Here is a 22548-nt window from a genome sequence, read left to right as displayed (position 1 = left end):
GGATTCAACCCATCAATGATTCCAACACGATCTATGAAAAGTCGACCAATGTACTTCGGAGTACAGTGTTTCCGCTGAGCGATTCTGTCTGGGATGGAACATGTATTAGTTGCCACATACTTGGTTACCCAAAATGTTTTAGTCCCATGTTTCACACTTGCTCGGACCTTCCATTGATAACCACTAACACGACATGTTGCCAGAAAGAGAGTTTTCGTTGACTTGAATATTCTGAAGGAGAACCTACGCCTCACCGTTGTCAACCGCAACTCTGAAAGCAGTGCATCCTTACTAGGAAAACTCTGGTTGACATAGATTCTGTCTGCAGATGATCCTTCTCCTTCACAACCATATGCCCATTTGTAATCATCAAAACATATTTCATCATCTTCTTCCTCATCCTCGTCTTTAACCTTTCCATACTCACTATAATCCTCAGCATCAGCGACAACAGGGATGTCAGCATCCTCCTCCCCATCATGATCCTCAGCTTCATCCCCCTCCTCGGCTTCATCCCCCTCCTTAGCTTCATCCCTCTCCTCAGCTTCATGCCCCTCTTCATCTTCATCCCTCACATCAGCTTCATCCCCCTCCTCAGCTTCGTCCCCCTCCTCAGCTTCATCCCCCTCCTCAGCCTCATCTCCCACATGATCTTCATCCCTTTCCTCTGAAACCGTTCTCAGCTTGCTAAAGCTTGATACACAAAGACGTACTTCATGCGTTTTAGTTATCTCGAGCAAGTTCCAAACTTGTCTATCACCTGTAACATGAATAGGAGGAAGATCTGGAGCCATCTGTTGTAATGAGTAGGTTAACTCCACAGACTATGTGTTCATGTCCAGGTTATAATCTTCTTGAGCCATTGCAACAAGATCAGCATGTGTCGAACCTTCACTCAAAAATAACATTCTCGCTCCTTTGAAATGATCAACCACAAAATTCCAACATCCATCTTTCAACAACCATTCTCCATACACTGCATGTAACTGACGCATCATCTGAAAAAGTCAAAATAAAACACATTAGCAAACTTAGATTAGAGAAAACAAAAGTTTATTAAAGATCAAAGCGGACGACTTCAATCTAAGTCCTCCTGACGACTAAAATATACGTCGTCTGGTCAACGCAGAGGTTATTTTTGCAATTGACTTTAAAATCTGTTATTTCAGACGAGTGAAAAATAAGTCGTCTACTTTGTTTGGTTAAAAAAAATCTCCAAAAAAGCTAGACGACTTACATTTCAGTCGTCATAGGTTAGTTTTGCAATTGACTGGATTATTTCAGAAGTTTAACTTTCCTGGACGACTTACATTTCAGTCGTCTCAAGAAAATAAAAATAATAATATTTTTTTTAAACTAGACGACTTGCAATTATGTCGTCATAGGTTAGTTTTGCAATTGAAAAAAAACTTCAATATTTAATTATATATAGACGAGTTACAATTCAGTCGTCCATCAGACGACTTACATGTAAGTCGTCCAGGATTTACGAGGTTTGACCAGAATCTTGGAATAAAATCATGGACGACTTACATGTAAGTCGTCGGGCGGATGACTGAATTGTAAGTCGTCTGGGTATAATTAAATATTGAAGTTTTTTTTTTCAATAGCAAAACTAACCTATGACGACTTAATTACGACTTAATTGTAAGTAGTCTAGTGTTAATAAAATACTGATATTTCAATTTTCATTAGACGACTGAAATGTAAGTCGTCCATGAAAGTCAAACTTCTGAAATAATCCAGTGGGCGTCCTGGATCATTCGCGGTTTGTCGAGGGTTATCCATTTTCTGAATTTTGACTTGTACCAGAGCGTTTTTCTGAGTGCGTCTATGGCCACCTTGTCGCTTATTCCACTAACCCTAGACATAACAAGCTTGAATCGGCTTATGAACTCGCAGAGAGGTTCGTCCTCCCTCTAGGATAGATTCCAGAGATCGACATCAGACATTTGTCTATTTATGAACTTAGAATATTGTTTGAGAAATTCCGATGTAAGCTGGCGGAAGCTTCCGATGGAGTTTGGCTTAAGGCGTGCGAACCATTCGAGCGCTGCTCCTAGACGGCAGTAGCCGGCGTCCTTTTCGCTCTCCCTTAGTCTGGCTCTTCCCATCGTGATGTGGAAGACTTGAAGATGCGCTTTAGGATCAGTCGTACCATCGTATTTTGGTACTTTGATTTTTCCCGGGTCAGATATCTTGGTATCCGAGATGCGAGCAGTGAAAGGTGTTTTCCGAGCTCCCTTGAGTAATCTATCGATCTCTGGGGCGGCGCTGGTAGCATGATGGATCAGGGATTTCATGGCCCTTACTTCTGCTGCAGTTTTAGTTATGTAATCGCGAAGGTCGCATATGTCCGATTTTTCGTCAGCAGATTTCCGAGCTTGTCGGCGTTTGCTGCGAGTAATCTCGGTTTGTTTTTTGGCTAACTCCTCCTGTTCGACCCAGTAGATGTTTTCCTCTTCTTCCGTCATAGGTTTATCGAACGGAGAGTCCTCCTGAGCCGATCGGCTTCTAGTTCTTCTTGGATGTACGTCAGCGTCCTCTTCTGTATCGTCAGAAACATCGTTGGGATACAAGTTGACAGGCTCGACTTCATCGACCTCTGTGTCCCTTGCGGGAGGTAGAGGGTTTTCAGAGTTCCGTTCTTTGGCGGGGGATATTTCGCTGGGGTTACCCGAAGGACGTTCCTGCGACATTCCAGGCATGTCGTGTGGAGTTGAGTCTTTTCCCGCGAACCTTTATGATTCCGCAGGGACGGATCGCTCGAGTCCTTGCTGTTAAGGTTTCGACCTGTTTGGTCAAAGTGTTCACGAGCTTATCCTGTTCTTTCGACCTTTTTTCATAGGTGGCGAACATCTTCTTAAACTCCTCGAGTGTTGCGGCGTTGGATGGTGCGTTGGCCGCAGAGACATCCGCTATTAGACTGTGGAGATTGGTGTCGCTTCCTCCGTTGAGAGGAATCTGCATGTTGTTTGTGTCGTCAGTTGTTATGTCTGGTTGAGCATCTTGTGGCTGAGAGTTAGATTGATCCGTACCCCCCCTCCTTCTAGCGCCAAATTGTGGGAACCGAAATTTGCACTGTCGATTTCCATTTAAATTAAGAAATTTAAGAAAACCCTAATTTCACAGAGGTCCCGAATATCTGCTAAACCACACGCCAAGCAATGAGAACACGCAAGTAAAGACGAAAAGAAATAAGAAATCATAGAAAATAGCAAAAGGAGTTTTGTTCCGAATTCGGGTATGAGCGTTACAACAAGGTAGAAACCTCGAATATGAGAGCTGTCGGCGAGATTCCTAGTTCTAACAACCTAAAACTGCAAAACCTAGTTGAGTCGCAGCTCAAAATAACAAAAACGGAAAGTTTCCTAATTGCTCTAAGTGCTAAGTTTGCTCTTAAAAAAATTCTCTCTTTGTGCCTCTCGCCTAGGACTCCTTATATACTCCCTCCAAGGTCGGTTTGAGCTTTTTCCTTCCTGCCCTTAAGCCGTCATAACTCGAAAATGGAGATATTTTATTTTTCCCGATCTTCTTGATTATCCGCGGAAACTTAACATTTATCTGCGGAGATTTGACATCTATCCTTTCTTACGAACTAAGTATTACCGCCATAGTATCTATGGGCTTTCCTTAAAAATTTGTAAGTGGGTTTCTAATCGCGTTTTAAACCTATTTGCGCTGTCTTTCGATTTGAAACGTTTATCGCGGTTTTTATCGATAAGAATGAACTTTCCCCGATTTTTATCAATAAGAATGAATTTTCCGCAATTTTTATCGATAAGAATGACCTTTCGGGTCCGCGATGGATCGGTCGCTACGTACCAACCAAACAAATGGCTTGGTCGGTGGTTACGTAGCGACCGACTCGTTACGGATCGGTCGCTACGTAGCGACCGGCCGAGAGGCTTGGTTGATCGCTACGTAGTGACTGACTCGTTGCGGATCGGTCGCTACGTAGCGACTGATCGAGAGGCTTGGTCGGTCGCTACGTAGCGACCGGCCGGACGGCTTGGTCGGTCACTACGTAGCGACCGGCCGGACAGCTTGGTCGGTCACTACGTAGCGACTGACTATGCGCGGGTCGATTGCTACGTGGCAACCTTGTTTGAATCCTTTTCCGATGTTCCATGAACGTGATCTTGGGCTGCGAGTGTTTAGTTTCGATGAATGAACCAAGATTAATGAAATATTTCATCACAAGATTCACCGTAAAAGCAATCTTTACGATGACTATTTTTCGTAAAATCGTTCATGCTGATTTTTATGGATATTTGGATGTTAACTTCGTCGTGTCCGTTTTTGGCCCCAACAAACACCATCAGTTCTTTGACTTCTCAGACATAAGCAGTGCAGAGGGAGATAGCTGAGATTCAGAGATACAACGCGAGTCGTCTAGAGGCATCAACATCGATCGACAGACGGATCAACAAATCGATCGACAGTCACAACAAAATGTCAATCGACGAAGCTAAACCAACAGATCGAGGAGACGTAGTAACAAAAGGTGACATCAGATATTTCTGATAGAATCAGCCATGGTTAGGAAACCTCAAATGACACATACACCACATTTGTAAGGCGTCAGTTCAAACTTGATTGTCTTGGAGACAGATTGCAGAAGATAGAGAATGGAACTGCAACAATGAATGACAAATCGCCCAGAGGAGATGAAGCAATGAAAGACTTCACTAGTACATGGTTCACAAGAGCAGAGAAGAGATGGAGACTTGCTTCCCTTTCCACATTACTAGCCAAATCACCTCCAAAGTCAAGCTAAATGACTATAACAAAGCACTGAGTGGGAGGCAACTCACTATTAGGTAATACTTAGGTGGTTTTTTATTAGTTTAGTACTTATCCTAGTTTTCGAATTTTTGCAGGTCAAAAGAAAAAAGATCTGAATAGACGATTGCCAAGATTATCGACCGACGAAACACTATCGACATTGTCTACAGAATATCACCTGCCGCGACCGATGACAACATCTTTACATCGATCGACATCTATTCTGGTCTGGTATATCGTTCTAACTTGTTACATTGAGACATTTTGCTTTAGTTATCACCATAACTCCAACTGAATTTACACTGTGGACAGTGTAGTTTAAGCCTGGAAGAGGTTTAGTGATATTAGATTATTTCATGTGTCTTATTTAAAATAATTTCAAATAAGTTTTATCGAGTTAAGGAAGGGACAATGAACTTATTGATTTTGCTTGTTATCTGACCACACCATTCTAGATTTACTACTTGTAGACAGAACTAAGATACTAAAGTAGATCAACCTGTCAACTATGTTACACTTGCTGAGAATGTTTGAAGGAACCAAAGCTGACGTCCAACCTAACTGAGCTCAACTTTGTTTGTCTTGGGGCTTGGTATACATGGGATTGGATTCTTCTAACAAGTCTGGAAAGTAAAGTCGTGTGTAGATATATCACCCTCTCTCTCTCTCTCTATTTCAAAATTTAGATTACATATATACATATATATATATATTATAATTATAGATAATAATTTAGGAAAAGAATTGGAACACGACTTAATGGCTACAACCATTAAGGCTTGATTCATAATAATTCTATAGGTAAAGGATTTGACAGGACGTAGTGGCTACAATCATTAACACTTGATTCACAAAAATCCTAGGATATAGGTTAAAAAGAAGTGAACAGGATTTGGTTGCTAAAACCATTAAAGCTTGATTCATGGAAGTATGTCCAATCTTGGTCAATGATCTTGCAATAAAACCGACTTTGACTTAGAGAAAAATTAGTAGAGAGAGAGAGAGAGAGAGAGAGAGAGAGAGAGAGAGAGAGGAAATAAAGTCCTATTTACCTTCAGGTCCAGATACTTTTGTTTGGGCATCCTTGCATCATGTGATCGATACTTCCAAGGTAAAACCTACACTTTTATTTATGCAAGAAATGAGGTTGGTAGAGGGGATTGTCAGACAGGATTTGCTAAGTTGTTGACTAGGTGAATTTGGTTGCTACTTGCTAGATTAGGATATGGTATAATGTGCTTCTGAAACTGGATTTCCTTAGGTAATGATTCTAAGTATTAAATTTTTGATTCTCTTTTGTTTTCAAAACTCTTTCAGAAAGACTGCATGTATGTTTTGCTTGAGGACAAGCAAAATGATAAGTCTAGGAGAGTTGATGGGCCATGGATTTTACCCACTTTTAGCCATGGTTTATAAGTGTTTAAATAACTAATTACTATGCTTTAGAGTCTTTAGTATATTTATAGGTTCAAGAGTGTTTTGGAAGAAAGTGATGATTTTGGAGCATTTTAGAGATAAAAGGAGAAAACATCCAAGCTGACCGTCGAGCAAGATCGGCGGTCGACATTTATAAGAAATAATCGATCAATGCACACCTCCTGACATCGATTGACAACGAAGCACGCAGAAGCATGTTTTGGTCCAAGCCAACTTAAAGCCCAAGACTTCAACAGATTACAAGATTACCCCTGACGAATTTTTAACTTAATACTTATAGTTTGCCAAAGTGTTAGAGGCAAAATTTGCTTTCTTGTTCCCTATGTTTTCACAGCAAAAGGTTTTAACGTTTTCTAGGATTTAGTAGAGATTGGAGAGAAGATCCAGTGAGATTTGTGATTGAAACTCCATTGCTTTCTATTTTAATTCTATGCAGTTGTCTTACTTTATCACGGTTGTTATGAATTGTTTAGCCATGTCTGAGTAGTTCCATTGTTAAGTTTAGGATTTAAATAGGTTATGAGGGATTAGCTCCAAATATAGATTTTTAGTTGTGATATTCATCATTGAGATTGTCATTAATGCTTGTTTCTATTTTAGCTAGCTAGAACTTGACCTAGGAGTTGTAGACACAAGTTATCACATGCATCTCACCCTGAAACCGTCCTAATTGAGATAGGATTGCTAAAGTAAGGTGAAAGCTGATCTAGGAAGCCTAGTGAGCATTATTCAACCTGTGCGTAAAGCATAACTAACGCTCGTCGATCGATATTCCTATACAATAAGCGATCAATGGTGTGAAAGGTGTATCGATCAATATTCCTCTAGAATCATTGATCGACACTTCATCTGGCCAATACACAAACCTAGAAAGCGAACGCCGATCGGTTTGTTATTCAAGGGCTTGAGCTCTATAATATCATGCATACAACTATTAAGCATATATAGGATTATAATCATGATTACCTAAATAGAAAGTCTAGCTACTTTATTTAATTGTCAAAACCCAATCAAATCAACCGAGCAACTACCTTGCTTACAACCTGCTTATTTACATTTAAACATAATCAACCTAGCTAAATCACTCTGATTAGATTTATTAGGTTCCCTAGCTCTTTGTGGATTCGATCCCTAAGTATTACATCTGAACCTCTTATTTGAGAAAGTAATTCACTCCTTAGGGTAATTTGAGTGAGATCAGTGGGAGGCAACACACTGTTAGGTAAAAAAAAGGTGAACATTGTCGTTCGACACTGTAGCAGTGCCGATTCGACTCTGTAGCAGTGCCGATTCGACACTGTAGCAGTGCCGTCAATCAGCACTGTAGCAGCACCGTCAATCGGCACTATAGCAGCATCACTGTTCATCGCAAAAACAAGATCCATGGAAGAAGAGTTGATATACCACCAGCGATCGACGACAACAGGCCACTGTCGGACGACAGAGCATCACGAGTATCGATCGATCGCCATTTATATGTGTCGATCAACGGTCATCATCAGCGATCGGGTATAACGTTTTCTCACAAAAAATCATAGAAAGAATAGATGAAATAGCAATAGATATAAAAGACAAAGGGGTTGCAGGAGGATCCTGAAGGAGTTCCTCCCTTCTCTCCTAACCTAATAGAAACAACAAAATAAAGCTTAGCCGTCAACAATGGCTTAGAAAATACATAAATAGGATTTTAGGTCGTCTATGGATATTCTGGTAATTTGTGGTTGGTTCTGGGCTTAAGTCGGTCTTGAAATATACTCGGCTTGCATTATGGAATAACCGTTGACCGACACCAAAGTTGTATCGTCGATCGACGTTTCTTTATCTCCTCAACAGCTTTCTCTCGTGAGACAGACTGACCACCCTTCAGTAAAACATGCATAACTTTTGATCTAACCGTTGGATTGACCTCAAAACGGTGGCATTAGAAAGCTAACTCAAAGCCTTATCGTGCGTCAAATCTTCAGTTCAATCTCACGGTGGGAAAGTCTTCATCCATATCTAAACATATGACATGTCTGTGCAGTGCTACACCTCAATAGGCTCAAAAAGGCCCCAAAATCACCAAAGTTCTCCAAAACGTACCTGAACCTAAAAATACTCTAAAAAATACTCCAAACCCATATAATATACTCTAAAAGACTCATATATCATGGCTAAAAGTGGGTAAAATCCATGATATGTCAACTAACATCAGTCTTTTTTTATCCTTTCCCTTTCTCTTTTTCTCTTTTCTCTGGATCTTTTTAATCTCAAATCAAATGATCCATGATGCTGATTCAACCATCTTTTCTTATCTAATTTTTGATTTGTTCCTCTTTTTTTTTTGACAAAGTGTAGGCGAATAGTGGGGTCATCGGCAACATACATATCCCTCGCTTCCAACAGTGTGTGATCATCCCTTTGAATTAGAATAGTGAGGCCATAGATAACAAACTTTCACCTTCCAGACTTGTAGTAGGATTCCGGTCCAGTGTATAACAAGCCACAAAACAAGCAAATTGAATTTATTAAGGTTGGAAGTCAGCTTTGGTTCCTTCAGACTTTCTCAGCTAGCATGGATGTTACTGGTAGGTGATCAGCTTTGGTGTTTACATTCCGTACACCCAACAGGCAATAACCTCAAGGAATGGTGCTAGAGAGTGGTTAATTAAGTAAAAACTAAAAAAGTTCATCATCCCCTTCTCAACTTAATAAAATTCAATAAAAAATATAAAAATCAAAATCAAAAGAAAACACAATATTAGTAATACCTCCCCCAACAACACTGTCCCCAGTGTTATACAGTTTGAGATTGACGAAATAAATAAACCATAAGTAAAAATTTAACAAGGAAAAACGAGTTATACCTGCCGTCTGTGATGAACGTCTATCGACATTGATCAAGTGTCGACCGATGCTCGTGGAAAGTTGTCTCGACCGTTATTGGCCAGGCACCGGTCGATGTTGGTATATCAACTCTTATTCCTCGAATCTTTTTTTTTTGAACAGTATCTCGACTACAGTGATGTTTGATGCTGCTACAGTGTCGTTCAACACTGTTCATCATTTTGTTTCTTGAAATAACAAAACACGAAATCAGTATAAAATAAAAATTAATTATTAAAACGTACCTAACAATGGGTTGTCTCCCACCACTCAGTGCTTCTTTTCAGTTATTTTCTTGACTTCCTGAGATCTGATTAAGTCCGAATGAGAATGAACACTTGCTCCAAAACAAGTCTCAGTGTCTCTCTATTTCATTTTTTGATGCAGTTGATAAAAGCTCTTGCAGAAGCTTCCCCTCGGTTTCTCAACTCCGGATTACATAGCTCCTTAACCTTGGTAAAAGGCTGTAGACCTATAGTGCAGAAAACCTTATACTCAAAACTTCCGTCATAACATCGCGAAGGAACAGGTGACAAATATTCTACATCTATCTTCTTCTTTTTTTTCTTCATGGACCTTCCCCCAGACTTAGGCTTTTAATCTCGGGTGGTTCTTAAATCCAAAGGGTGTCAATAGACGCCAAAGGGTTGTAAATCGACGCTGACCCTGGTTCTGCAGTTTCACGATTTGAATCATCTGTAGTTGCTGGATCCTCAGACAGCTCTATGCAGGAAATAAACTCCTCTCTTTAGGTCTTCTCCACATGATCGTAGAGGAAACTTTCATCACCATTAGTCAGACGCATCTTATTCTTTCTTAGATCACAAACTTCCCCCACTATAACCATGAAGGTTCTTCCAAAAAGAAAAGAAGATTTCCAGCCTGATTTGATCTCCAAGACAGTGCATTCCCCTATCTCAAGTTTAACATTCTGGATCATGCCGGCTGAGTTTGCTTTGGACTTATCCACGAAGATGAAACTATTTTGGGAATGTTCCACCTTTAATCCTAATAGTTCACCTATAATCCTAATGGAAAATACATAGGAAGGACACTTCCTTTGTATGGACCAAATTTCACTCCTCTAAAGGCATATTCTTGTAATATACATTGCCCACCCAAAATTAAACATTTTTATGAAAAATAATCTCAGGATGTCTATCGATAAAGAAAAACATGTGGACGCGAAAGATACAAATTGATACACAGTGTGGATGATGTGGAGAAGAAGATGAATCAATAAATAATTTATTTTTGAATATCTCCTTGTTGTCCAAGTATGGGCTCTCTTAAAAGTCCAATCGAAAAATCCAGTTAGTTTTCATACTCAATCAATTTTTCCAAATATGGATAATTTGTTTTGGAGGTTTCACTGCAAGTGAATAATCATCTATTTGCATAGATATTATGTACCAGGAAAGGATGAAACAATATGGTTTTCTGTAACATAGATACCGACCGTAGAGATATTCTCCGATTGGCAGAAACTGAATCAACACTTTGGGTTGAGGCACAAACGTCAGTAACACAACGGGTCACCCAAACTAGAAAGGTGGAGTCGGCAACTTTACGTCACATACCGGGATGATAGTTTTTTAGATGGATCATGGAAATATTTGGACAATTACTCGGGACAAGGTTGGTATAATACATTGGAAAGATTGGATGGGCTGATGGAGGAAAGGAACCCGAGAGCCAGGCTTTAACCCTTTCATTCAGAATTAGAAGCCTTCATTTGTGCAATAAAAAACATGAGGAGTTTAAGAAAGTTTCCTCAACTAGAGAAGATGGTTTCAGAACTAGAAGAATAGTTTGCCTTTGCAACTTATTTGGAAGATATTCAGCTCCTAAATGAAAATTTCAACCACTCAGAGCTCACATGTGTACCCTGAACGCAGAATACCAAGACATACAGTTTGGAACGCAGTGCTTGGAAACAAATGTCTTTCGTCATTCAACAGAGTTACCATTTTGTTTAACAGATTCTTAATTGAGTCTGTCTATGTTGATGACTAAAAAAACATCGCTCGTTAAGTTTTACTAAATCTTATCTTCATGTGAAAACCAAGAATCAGATTACTACTTTTCTTAATCCCAAACTTGTTTCTTCGCTGATTCTTGAGCTTTTTTTCCTCCCCAAAGTTGTCCACTCTTACACGTTAAAGATACCTTGATAATTGACTATTGCTTCTTTCTTTTTTTAATTTGTTTCTATAACATTTTGAGCCAAACATCTAATCTCAAATTAGAACAGAAACATAATTTTCCTTTTACTCCATAAAAAAATGGAAAGCAAAGAGCAGGAACTTCAACCTCCACTCAGTATCTGCGAACGTTTCTATGATTTATTGGTGAAGTTATTAGCCACGCAAGCTTTGAAGAAAGTAACGCTTGGCCATCCATTAATACTTGGTGCAATCGAACGACCGAAGAAAAAATCTGATATTCGCTCTAACATCATGGAGAAAAATGAAATGTTATCAGTCAAAGGAGAACAACTAGAGTTACGTCAACCTAAAGAAAAGGCTCCAAAAAGAATTGTAAGTATAAAGGAAGAAGTCGATGAGATACGAATAAGTTCATGGAGAATTAAGAAAAAGACATCCAAAGGAAGTTTTGATTCCTTCGAGCATGAGGTTATGTCTCTAAAACCATTGAAATCAATTCTGAGGAAGGATTCAGAAGGAAAAAACAATACATGACCTGGTGACCACCTATTACTGGATTTGTTGTACGAAATATCTGTTAACCTTACGTATAAATAAATATGAGTCGTGACTATGACTGATATGTAAAAGAAAGTACTGGGAACGATACTGTGTATTATGTAATCTATTTATTGTCATACACTATATACCTTTTTATAGAGAAACCAGCAGCAATACTTATAAACAACTTTACAAATACATGTATAAACATAGCTAGTTCGTACTTAAGATATTCAATGTATAAATTATACAGTATAATAATATGCATTGAAGATAAAATTATCAGTTCTCTTTCTTTCTCTTTTCCAGACACGTTTTTATTTCTCCATTTTTTAATTATATGGAGCCTCTTTCACCTTTTCATTAAATCTGAAGTTGACATCTTCAAGATGAAAACATGAATTCAATCATGAGTTATTTGAAACAAGTTTATTATAAGATTTACGATTGATTGCAAAGAGAATAATTAGAAAATCAGCGTAGGCCGCTTTTCTTATATATATGGGTCTCTTCCTCTTCTATATAAAATATCAGGTTAAGCTCTCTCCCTCCCTCTATCCCTCTCCCTCCCTCTCTCTCCCTCTCCCTCTCCATCCCCTCCCTTTCTCCCTCTCCCTTTCTCCGGAACTCAGTCTTCCTTGTGTCATTTGGCTCAATTGGGATCTGATGATATCCTGAGGCCAAATCAATCTTAGAAAACAATTTAGCTCCCTTAAGCTGTTCCAATAGCTCATCAATATGATGTAATGGGTATTTGTTGTTCACAATCACCCTATACAACCCTCGGTAATCAATACGCAGCTTCAAGCTACCATCATTTTTCTTCACAAAAAGAACTAGTGCTCTCAAAGACGAGACACTTGAACGTATGAACCCCTTGTCCAACAACTCCTCAAGTTGTTTCTTTAGCTCGACAGAAGGCATGCGCTAGGGAATTTTTGACATTGGGGACATCTTTGGTTCCAGTTCTATTATGAACGGGTCAGCCCTATTAGGGAGAATGCCATATAGCGCCCGAAACACATCTTCGAACTCACTGACCAGTGGAATCCCGTCCGGGTTACCACCCCCTACGACCTCCTTAGTGGTGATTGTGGCTAAATAAGCCTCACAACCCCTCTCAAGCGTTTGTTCTGCATGGATCGCTTATACCACTAAACATCCAGAGGTCGGCTTAATACTTTGGAACCTGATAGAGGGTCCACACCCACTCTCAAACTACACCCTTCCCTGGTGACAGTCCAAGGTGGCCTGATTCTTTCCAAGCCAGTCCATACCAAGTATCACCTCGTGATTCTTTAGGCGGACTACAACCAGATCCACATGCATGACCCTGACTTGAATCATCACTGGGATATCCTTAACCAGCACTAGTGAATGCCTCACTTGCCCACCAGATGCATTCATTATGCATGGATCATCCCCCGTTCCCATCTGGAACGTTGGGGTCAAAATCGGTTACAACGAAATCAACGTCAAAAAACTTCCCAAGAAAATCTTCTCTTCTATAAAATGAGAAAGAAGTCGAAAAAGAACGGAAAAAACTACCAAAGGTCTATTGATCAGCTCGTCGAAACGGACAAGCTGGATTCTCCACGGGAATCAACTCGGCCGTTTGCCGAGCTGGACCAGTCCAGTTCGGCAAACGACCGAGCTGGATCGACCACGGGATTCAGCTTGGACGTTCGCCGAGCTGGACCAGTCCAGTTCGGCGAATGGCCTAGCTGGATCGACCATGGGATTCAGCTCGGCCGTTTGCCAAGCTGGATCAACCAGAATCCATCGGCACCTCGTCCTTGTAGCTCCTCTTCTGATATCGTATCAAACTCGCTCTTGTTTTGTCTTGGTCGGAGGTACCGTTGGAACTTTACGATTTAAAAACCGCAACGACTTGTTTTATCACGTGAAGTTTGAGTCGATCATACAAAACGGTGATGGTCAACTAAACACCTTGAGTCGCCTGTACCACATGTGAAATACAAACTTTTCTCGGATTCGACGACGTTTCGAAAGCGCTATCTCTGATAAATCGTAAAAAGAGCTAAAGCCGATAAATGACCGAAAGGGCCCGAAATGCGGCTAACAGCCCAATTACGACTTTATACGAAGTTGAGCCCAATCATTATGACGGTTTATCTTTTATTTTGCAGGAAGAGATAAATATCAAGTTCGGAAGATAAATGCTAAGTTTACAAGGATAAACACAAAAGATCGAAGGAAAATGGAATATTTTCGCGAAGCGATAAACTCGACCAAGGGCAGAAAGGGAAGGATCAAACTGCCTTAGAAGGAGTATATAAGAGGATCGAAGTTGAAGGTGCAGAGGGACGAAAATGTTTTACTCAGAACAATACTAAGAGCAAATTAGGCAAGTTTCTGTTTTTTGTTATCCGTGATGCGACTCAATTATGTTTCTGCAGTCTTAGGTGCTAGATCTAGAAATCTCACCGACAGCTCTCGTAGCCAAGGCTCTTACCTTGTTGTAACGCTCATACGCAGATTCGGGATAAGATCAGTTTTGCTCTCTTTTGGATTCTTATTTTTCCGCCTGTCTTTTTGTGTTCTTGATTGTTTGACATGTGGTTTAGCAGATATTTGGGACCTCTGGGAAATTATAGATTTCCTAAATTTCCTAATTCAACGGAAATTGACAGTGCGAATTTTGGTTCACACAGTTTGGCGCTACAAGGAGAGGGGGTACTGATCAATCTAACTCTCGGCCACCAACGCTCGATCAGACGTGTCAGCTGACGATCTCAACAACCAACAAACTCGCAACGGTGATGCCGTCGACGACAACGTTGAAAACATTCCAGCAGCGAAAGTTACTGAAGGACCCTAAGAACGGATAACTCTACTGGTTCTGTTTGGATATGAATTCCGGATGGATAACTGAATGGATTGAAGGGTCGCACGAAGGTTGCGGAACGCCTCTGATATTCCCGACTCCAAATGGTGCTTGATATGACTCACAAGACGACTAAGTGAAGGATCTCTCGTTGTTGCTTGATATGACTCACAAGTCCAACGATTTGAGGAAGTGTTTACTTGGATATGACTCACCAAGAAACAATACAAGTTCTTACAAAGAACAAAGAGTTTTAACTCAAAAGCTTAACACAAAATCGATTGCCTTATTCCTTAGAAACGATTACATACTTATAGAGTTTTGTAGTCAAAGATAGTAAATGAAATTGTAGAAAAACTAGACATAGAAAATATAAATCTGACTAGATCTGCTCAACTCACAGAAAATGGAAAAGACTAGTCAAGATGTCAGTTCGGCTCCTGTTCAGGTGCATCCGAACCGGCTTTGTGCTATCACTCAAGTTACCCTAAGGAGTGAATTACTCTCTCAAATAAGAGGTTCAGATGTAGTACTTAGGGATCAAATCCACAGAGACTTTAGGATTACTCAATAGATTATTGTTTTGAACAAAATCTAGATGGAATGGTTTATGGGTTTTAAAGCAGTAAATTGATTGGTGAGCAAGTTTATTGCTCGATTGATTGTTTCGAGTTTGTTAACAGTTGGTTGAAATAGCTAGATTCAGGTATATTCTCAGGTATGATAAATAATACTTAATTTAGGAAATTATGAGTTTATTAATATTAATTGTTCTTGAATTCAAACTAAGGTATAATATTTCTAATTATCAAATCTGGATCTCGGACCTCAACTCTCGTTATTTTGGTTGCGAGAAAATGTCGATCGATAATTCTTCGTGAATATCAATCGATACACCTTTCAAAATATCAATCGACAGAGCTATCGCTGTGTCGATCGATATTTCTTTCAGAGAGCTTTACGAACGGGTTTGATTTGTATTCTCTAAGTCACTATACCAACTCTCATCTGTATCTAGTCAGTTAGATCATTCTAGTTATTTTCAGATTTAATCCTAGGATCTAAGTTTAAAGGATGATCAATCCTAAACTTAGCTTTAACGCATAAACATCCTAACAATTGTTGTGTCAGTATTACATTATCAACCTATTTGAGATACATAAATCTAACAGTAAAGACTACTCAGACATATTCATGGAACACATGGTTATGATTGTATGAATAATACTTAAATAAACTAAATAGCAAAAGTAACAGAAATAATGAAAGCAAGGGAGTTCAATCTGTTTTGCAGTAGATGATATATCTCTCCAATCCTAAGCTCTCATCTTTCAATGGTGGCTTCTTGCCTCCTCCAAACTAGGTGTAAAAAGGTCTCTAGGCAAATCTGCCTCTAATACAATACAAAAACCTAATAAATAGCCTAACAGACGGCCAGGGACTAATGATGTAATTATTGAGACTTTTTGTGAAACTTGAAATCTTCTAATTTGTCATTAACTCTCGGATGGCTTCATAATCGATCGATATGAGGGACTTGACATTGATCGATATTTGGTGGTGACTATCGGTCGATATTGAGCTGCGACTGTCAACCATCTCTTGCTTCCAGCGTAGCTCAAAAGATCTCTAAATAGCTCCAAATACATCATTTTCTTCCATATAGTACCTGAACCTGTAATTACTCTAAATAGATTCTATATAGTAATAATATATCTTAAAATATTCATAAACCAAGGTTAAAAACGAGTAAAATACATGGTCTATCAACTCCCCCAGACTAACTCTTTTGCTTGTCCTCAAGCAAAACACAACTGAGCAGTCTCTCTGAAAGAGGTTTGAAAACATTGGGAACTCACATGATTTAAAACTCATAATCATCACCTCTTTAATATTGTAATCCATATCTAAAAGATCCTACTCACAAAAGCACTTTATACCATATCCTAGCTTAGCAACCAAATTCATCTAGCCAGTAACTTAAACAAATATTGTCTGACATTCCCCTCTACCAACCTCATTTCTTTGCACAAATAAAAGTGTAAGAGTTACCTTGGGGGTATCGATCACAGGATGCAAAGAATTTTAAACAAGTATCTGGACCTGCAGGTAAACATTAGTTCATATCTTCTTTCTCTACTGATTTTCACTTAGTTAAAATTTGCTTTTATTGGCAAGATTATTGACTTAGATTGGATAGGCTTCCATGAATCAAGACTTAATGGTGGTTGCCACCAAGTCTTGTTCACTTCTTTTTGACCTATATCCAAGAATTCATATGAATCGAGCCTTGAAGATTTCCGCCACCAAGTCTCGTACGAATTTTTTTTTGTTGGAATCCTTATGAAGCAAGCCTTAACGGTTGTAGCCACCAAGTCTTGTTCAGATTCCACCTAATAAATCTTTAATAGATCTAATTTTTTTTTTGTTTTTCTTCTATCTATAATCCTCACGAAGTATTCTGAAACACTCACTAGACCGCAAGGTTCACCAGCTCATTCATCGTTCCGTGGTACTCACAAAGCGCCTACACAAAAATCCCCTAACAGTTTGGCGCTAGAAGGAGGGGAGTAATCTAAGCTACGTGACGATGGCGGTGGATGAGCAAGACAATCCATCAGAATTTACCCCAAGAGAAGCCGAGCTTCAACGACAGATCGACGGACTACAGATCCAAGTAACTGACTTGCACAAGGCTCGGGAAACAACCGAAAATCCAGAGCTTTCCTCCGAGGTTCAGAGCCTGAAGGAAAAACTTGGTAAACACTCCAAACAGCTGGAGTTAAGCGCCGAGAAACTCAACCAACTACAGACAGAGAACGCTGCACTTCGAGACCAGAACAAAGCTCCCAACACGGCGAGCAGCAAGAAGCGTCACTTCAACACTCGGGTTCGACCTATGGGAAACCTGAGCACTCCCAACACCGGAGAAGGCACCACTAACGCGATTTCTGCATCCGGAGCGGTCAGGGCAACACGGGAAGGGATCGAGGATCACCAGATCCATGACCTAGAGGAAAGTGATTCTGAACCTGAACCCGAGAAAGAAGAACCCGAGAAGACGGCAGCCGAGTCTTCCATAACCGCCCTTCTGGAGCAGATGTTTTCCAAGAGGTTCGACGCCATGCAATCCATGGTGGAACGTCTACTATGAGTAGCTCCCCCAATCCGCAGGAGCAAGCCCGACTCGTACACAGATACTCCCTTCGCGGAAGAGATCACCTCAGTCGAGATGCCTCGGAAATTCTCCTTCCCCAGCATCAAGATGTACGATGGCACCAGAGACGCCGACGATCATATCGCACAATAGAAACAGAGGATGGTAGCGGTTGCGCTCCCCAAGGAGTCCCGAGAAGCTACCATGTGTAAAGGGTTCGGCTCCACTCTGATTGGAACCGCCTTGCAATGGTATATCAATCTCCCTACCAGGTCCATCTCTTGCTTTGCCGGCCTGAGCGACAAGTTCGTAGAACAATTCGCGAGTAGCAAGAGCCTGGAGAAGATTTCAGACGGTCTCTACGAGATCCTCCAACATCGAGTAGAACCCCTGCGGGACTACATAGCCCGTTTCAATCAAGAGAAGGTAGCGGTCCCTAAATGCAGCATCCCTACCGCAATGTCTGCCTTCAAGAGAGGCCTACTTCCAGACGAAGGGCTCTACAAAGAGCTAACCATGTACCCTTGCAAAACCATGGAGGATGTGCTATCCCGAGAGTGGGCACAGGTGAAGTGGGAAGAGGATGTCGCTAGCCGCGCCAAGGCTCAACCCAAACAGGATCAGAGGTCCACCCGATCAGACCGGGGAGACCGAGAAGAAAGATCCTCTCAAAAGGGATCCAAGGACTCCGAAAGCAGGAGCCGGGGCAGGTCCCAATACCGGCCATTAGAAAAAGAAGAGGGGATGTCTATGTCTACCTGGCCGGATATCTCCCATCTCTCAATATCCAAACCAGAGCTGGTCAACACGCTGAGACAGATTGGCCAATAGGTCAAGTGGCCCCTAAAGATGAAAGCACCTGACTCATTCCGGAACCCGAGACTCTGGTGCGACTTCCATCGCGATTACGGCCACAAAACTGAAGACTGCGTCGCCCTGAAAATCGAGGTCAATGAACTGCTCCAAAAGGGGCATCTCCGAGAATTCCTTTCAGAGAAAGCCAAGGCTCATCTTAGCAAAGAAGCATCAGGGAAATCCAAAGGATACGCACCAAGCTCACCACCTCGCCAGGATCGGGTGATTCATGTCATCTCAGGAGGCTCTGAAGTAAGTGGCGTGCGTCATGCAGCTGCGAAGAAGAGCACCCGTAATGCTAAACACGGCCTGGAGACTGCTCAACCTAAACGCCTACTTCTAGGTACCGACGAAATAAGCTTCACAGCCAAGGAGCAAGAGAAGATAGTAGCTCCCCACCATGACGCTCTAGTTGTCTCTCTCACCATAGCGAACTGTTTGGTGAAAAGAATACTAGTAGACAATGGGTCCTCCAGCAATATCATCTTCCTGACAGCGTACCAAGACCTAGGGTTAGAGGAGAATACCCTCACGCGCAAAGTAACTCCACTCATCGGGTTCAGCTGTGAGGTCAAGCAAACGGCTGGGGAGGTTGTTCTACCAGTATATGCTGAAGGGATCAACCTATCTACCAAATTCCTGGCCGTGGACTGCCAATCGGCATACAACATGATCTTAGGACGACCCTGGATTCACGACATGGGAGCAGTCCCCTCAACCCTCCATCAAATAGTGAAGTTCCCTACACCTTGGGGCATTAGAGAAATCCGAGGAGACCAGGCGAATTCTAGGTCCTGCTACCAGACCACCTTAAAGGGGAAGACCAAGGTCTTATAGCAATTACAGAGGAGACTTCAGATCCCGCGGAATCAGGAATCAGGGGTCAACAATTGGGGCAATCCAGGAACCTTCTGCAAGGTCCAGACCCTATATCCAAAAAGCTCCTAGAGCGCTTATGTCGACCACTTCGCATGGTCTTCCCAAAGAACCTTCAAGGCTACACATGCTCGCAAAATCTGGTCCCCGCAGGACACGTCCTCTGCCTCACACAGAAAAGATAACCAGAAACTTCAACAGTTATCAACCGGCGGTCTCGCAGATGAACGAGTGGGGCACGAACACCTCGACAAAACTGTGGGAACCGAAATTTGCACTGTCGATTTCCGTTTAAATAAGGAAACTAGGAAAACCCTAATTTCCCAGAGGTCCCGGATCTCTGCGAGAGCTAACGACAAGTGACCAAATATATGCGGAAATTATGAAAAGATAACAAATGAGTTTAGAGAAAACAATTGATCTTATTTCGAGTCCGCGTAAGAGCGTTGCGATCATTACAAGAGATCATGAAAGCTTTGGCCGCAAAGGCTGTCAGCGAGTTACTTAGTTCTATCGGCCTAAAAGCTCAAACCTATTTGAGTCGCAGCTCGATAACGAAAGACGAAATAGATAAAGAAAAGGTTTTTGATTGATTTCGGACTGAACCTTGTTAAAGGCTGCCTACGTACCCCTTTCGAGGATCAAGCCGAACGTAGTTCAATTGATAGAGCTGGACAAGAGATCGAACTGCCTGGGCGAGTTCGTCTAGTAATTGAGTGCCAGTCATAGAAACCGAACTTGTCGAGAATAAGCCTAAAGTTTCTAAGTGCAGAGAATTCCGAATCTAAAAGATTCTCTCCCATGCTCCTCGCCTAGGACTCCTTATATACTAGCTCCTAGGTCGGTTTACGCTTTTACTCTTCTGTCCTTAAGCCGTCATAGCATAAAAATGGAGATATTCCATTTTTCCCGATTTTCACAATTATCTTCAAAACTTCCGTATTTATCCGCGGAAACTTGACATTTATCCTTCCTTGTGGACCAACCGTAAACCGTGATGTGGTTTACGGGCTTTTGGTTAAGAAATCGCAGGATGGGCCTCGAGTCGTGTTTTAGGTCCCATTGGGCCGTCTTCCGACTCGAAGCGTTTACTACGATTTCTTTCGACACAGAAAGAACTTTCCGCGGTTTCTAATCCGTGAAGTTTGATCGATGATTTAGAATAGCGGAAAACATAGACTGAGCTCGCTACGGCCTTCGGGAGATAACATTTGAAGGTTTGACGAGAATGCATGTACTGATGTCGTACCGATGTTCGGAAGAGCTCGGTCACTACGCAGCGACCGAACTTTGGCTCGAGCCCGGTCGCTACGTAGCGACCGAGCTTGGCTCGGGCTCGGTCGCTACGTAGCGACCGAGCTTGGCTCGGGCTCGGTCGCTACGTAGCGACCGAGCGAGACGGACGCTCGGTCGCTACGTAGCGCGGGCCGTCGTCAACGTCGTCACGATTCGCGTTGCTTCAAAGGCGCCATTGGGATCGCCTCACTACCTGTTTCGGAAGCCTTTCCAAAGGAAGCAATAGGCGATGAGAATGGATCAGCAAACAGACGGCGAGGCCTTACGCGACCACCCACGAACGAAGCAGGAATATCGGAGTTCATCTTCTCAAGCTGATGATGAATGAAGCTCCACGCATCAGATATCCTAAATATACGCATAGCTTTTTCCTTTCTGGGAGCCTGGAAAAATGAAGTCGGATATTTCCAAATCTTCAGAAGGATTCCTTGCGACCGGACTGAAAAAAGGAAAGATGGCACACTTCCGCTCTCCTACAAGTGACCTTCTCTCCAAAACTTGTAACAAAAAGGTCTCTACCCAAAAAGCTCTCCTCTACCGTCAAAACACTTAGGCAGTATATAATCTACTATGTTAAAAACTCGTCAGGGCATTTTCGTAATTTGGCTTGGCATTGGGTTTTAAGTCTGCTGAATCCAAAATGTCGCGTGTTTGATGTCTCGACATCGATCGATGGTACTTGTGTACATCGATCGATATTAATCTTCATTTGTCGAGGCATCTCCTGGTATCGATCGTCAGCACTGATGCGCATCGATCGATTGTTCTTCCTCTCGTCGACCTCTACGTGGTCAGCTCGGGTGAAATGTCCTTTAAGCTCCAAAATGCTCCAAAGTCATTGCTTTACTCCGAAATGCACCTGAACCTGAAAACACACCTAGAAGAGTAGAAAACATAGATATATATATAGTAAAACACTTATATACCATGGATGAAAACGGATCAAATCCAAGGTATATCATGGATCTAAGGGAGAAAGACAAACATGCTGCGACTGGAACTCCAGAGGGTACGTCTAAGGTATGGACTGGATAAGCCATCGCCATGGCCTTCGGGTGGATCCGAACGGGGCTATGGCCGATCGGCCTAGATCGGTTTTGTGACACCCCCGATCGTAGATGACCGGAAATGACATGGTCGATGTTCCTCGATTATCGATCTGAGGTTCTCAGAATACTTCCGATCGCCTTAGACCAACAACCAAAGAACACCAATCCTCCTATCGGATATAACTCTAGGCTTTTCAACCCGACAAAGCAATACCCGATAGTTAGTTCGTCCGGACAAAGACTAATATCATATGGAACCCGTACTTAAAAAAACATTCTTATATATCAATCAAAAGCATCTTACAAAATTTGTTATAAATTAACCTCGAGGTTTTCGGTCAACAAATCTTATACATAAGATATATCAAAATGACTTTGCAACGACAATAAAACTACCGCTGGCTAATATTAATGATGTTCCTTCCCGTCCTAGAGTAAGGTCTCCCGCCTATTGGTTACCTGCATCACAAATGAGTCATGAGTAACTAGTTTACTCAGTGAGCCTAGTCCCGCACTCCAACATATATTAATAATATCTCAAGCAATCAACTTCATTTGTATGCAGTGGAAATATATTTCATATCTGGATATTTATATATAAGGAATATTCTTCCATCATTGTGAATCTAATCATATACCTCACTTCCTATTCTCGTCTCTCATATCATT

General features: G+C 41.4%; 1 protein-coding gene across 1 annotated transcript; it reads left to right on the top strand.

Moving 5' to 3' along the window:
• The first annotated feature begins 18652 nt into the window (after positions 1–18652).
• Positions 18653–19495, top strand: LOC117132682. The gene has a single exon (XM_033287497.1). It carries the CDS (start codon positions 18653–18655, stop codon positions 19493–19495), a length of 843 nt encoding a protein of 280 aa, XP_033143388.1.
• Positions 19496–22548: the final 3053 nt, after the last annotated feature.

The sequence above is a fragment of the Brassica rapa genome, chromosome A03, assembly GCF_000309985.2.
Source record: "Brassica rapa cultivar Chiifu-401-42 chromosome A03, CAAS_Brap_v3.01, whole genome shotgun sequence".
NCBI classification, from domain to species: Eukaryota; Viridiplantae; Streptophyta; class Magnoliopsida; order Brassicales; family Brassicaceae; genus Brassica; species Brassica rapa.
Note: the sequence above shows the minus strand (reverse complement) of the source record. Positions and strands in the feature narration are given on the sequence as shown.

What these genes read in the sequence shown, in the direction of transcription:
- LOC117132682 (XM_033287497.1), top strand. Translation starts at nt 18,653, where the DNA reads ATGAAAGCACCTGACTCATTCCGGAACCCGAGACTCTGGTGCGACTTC.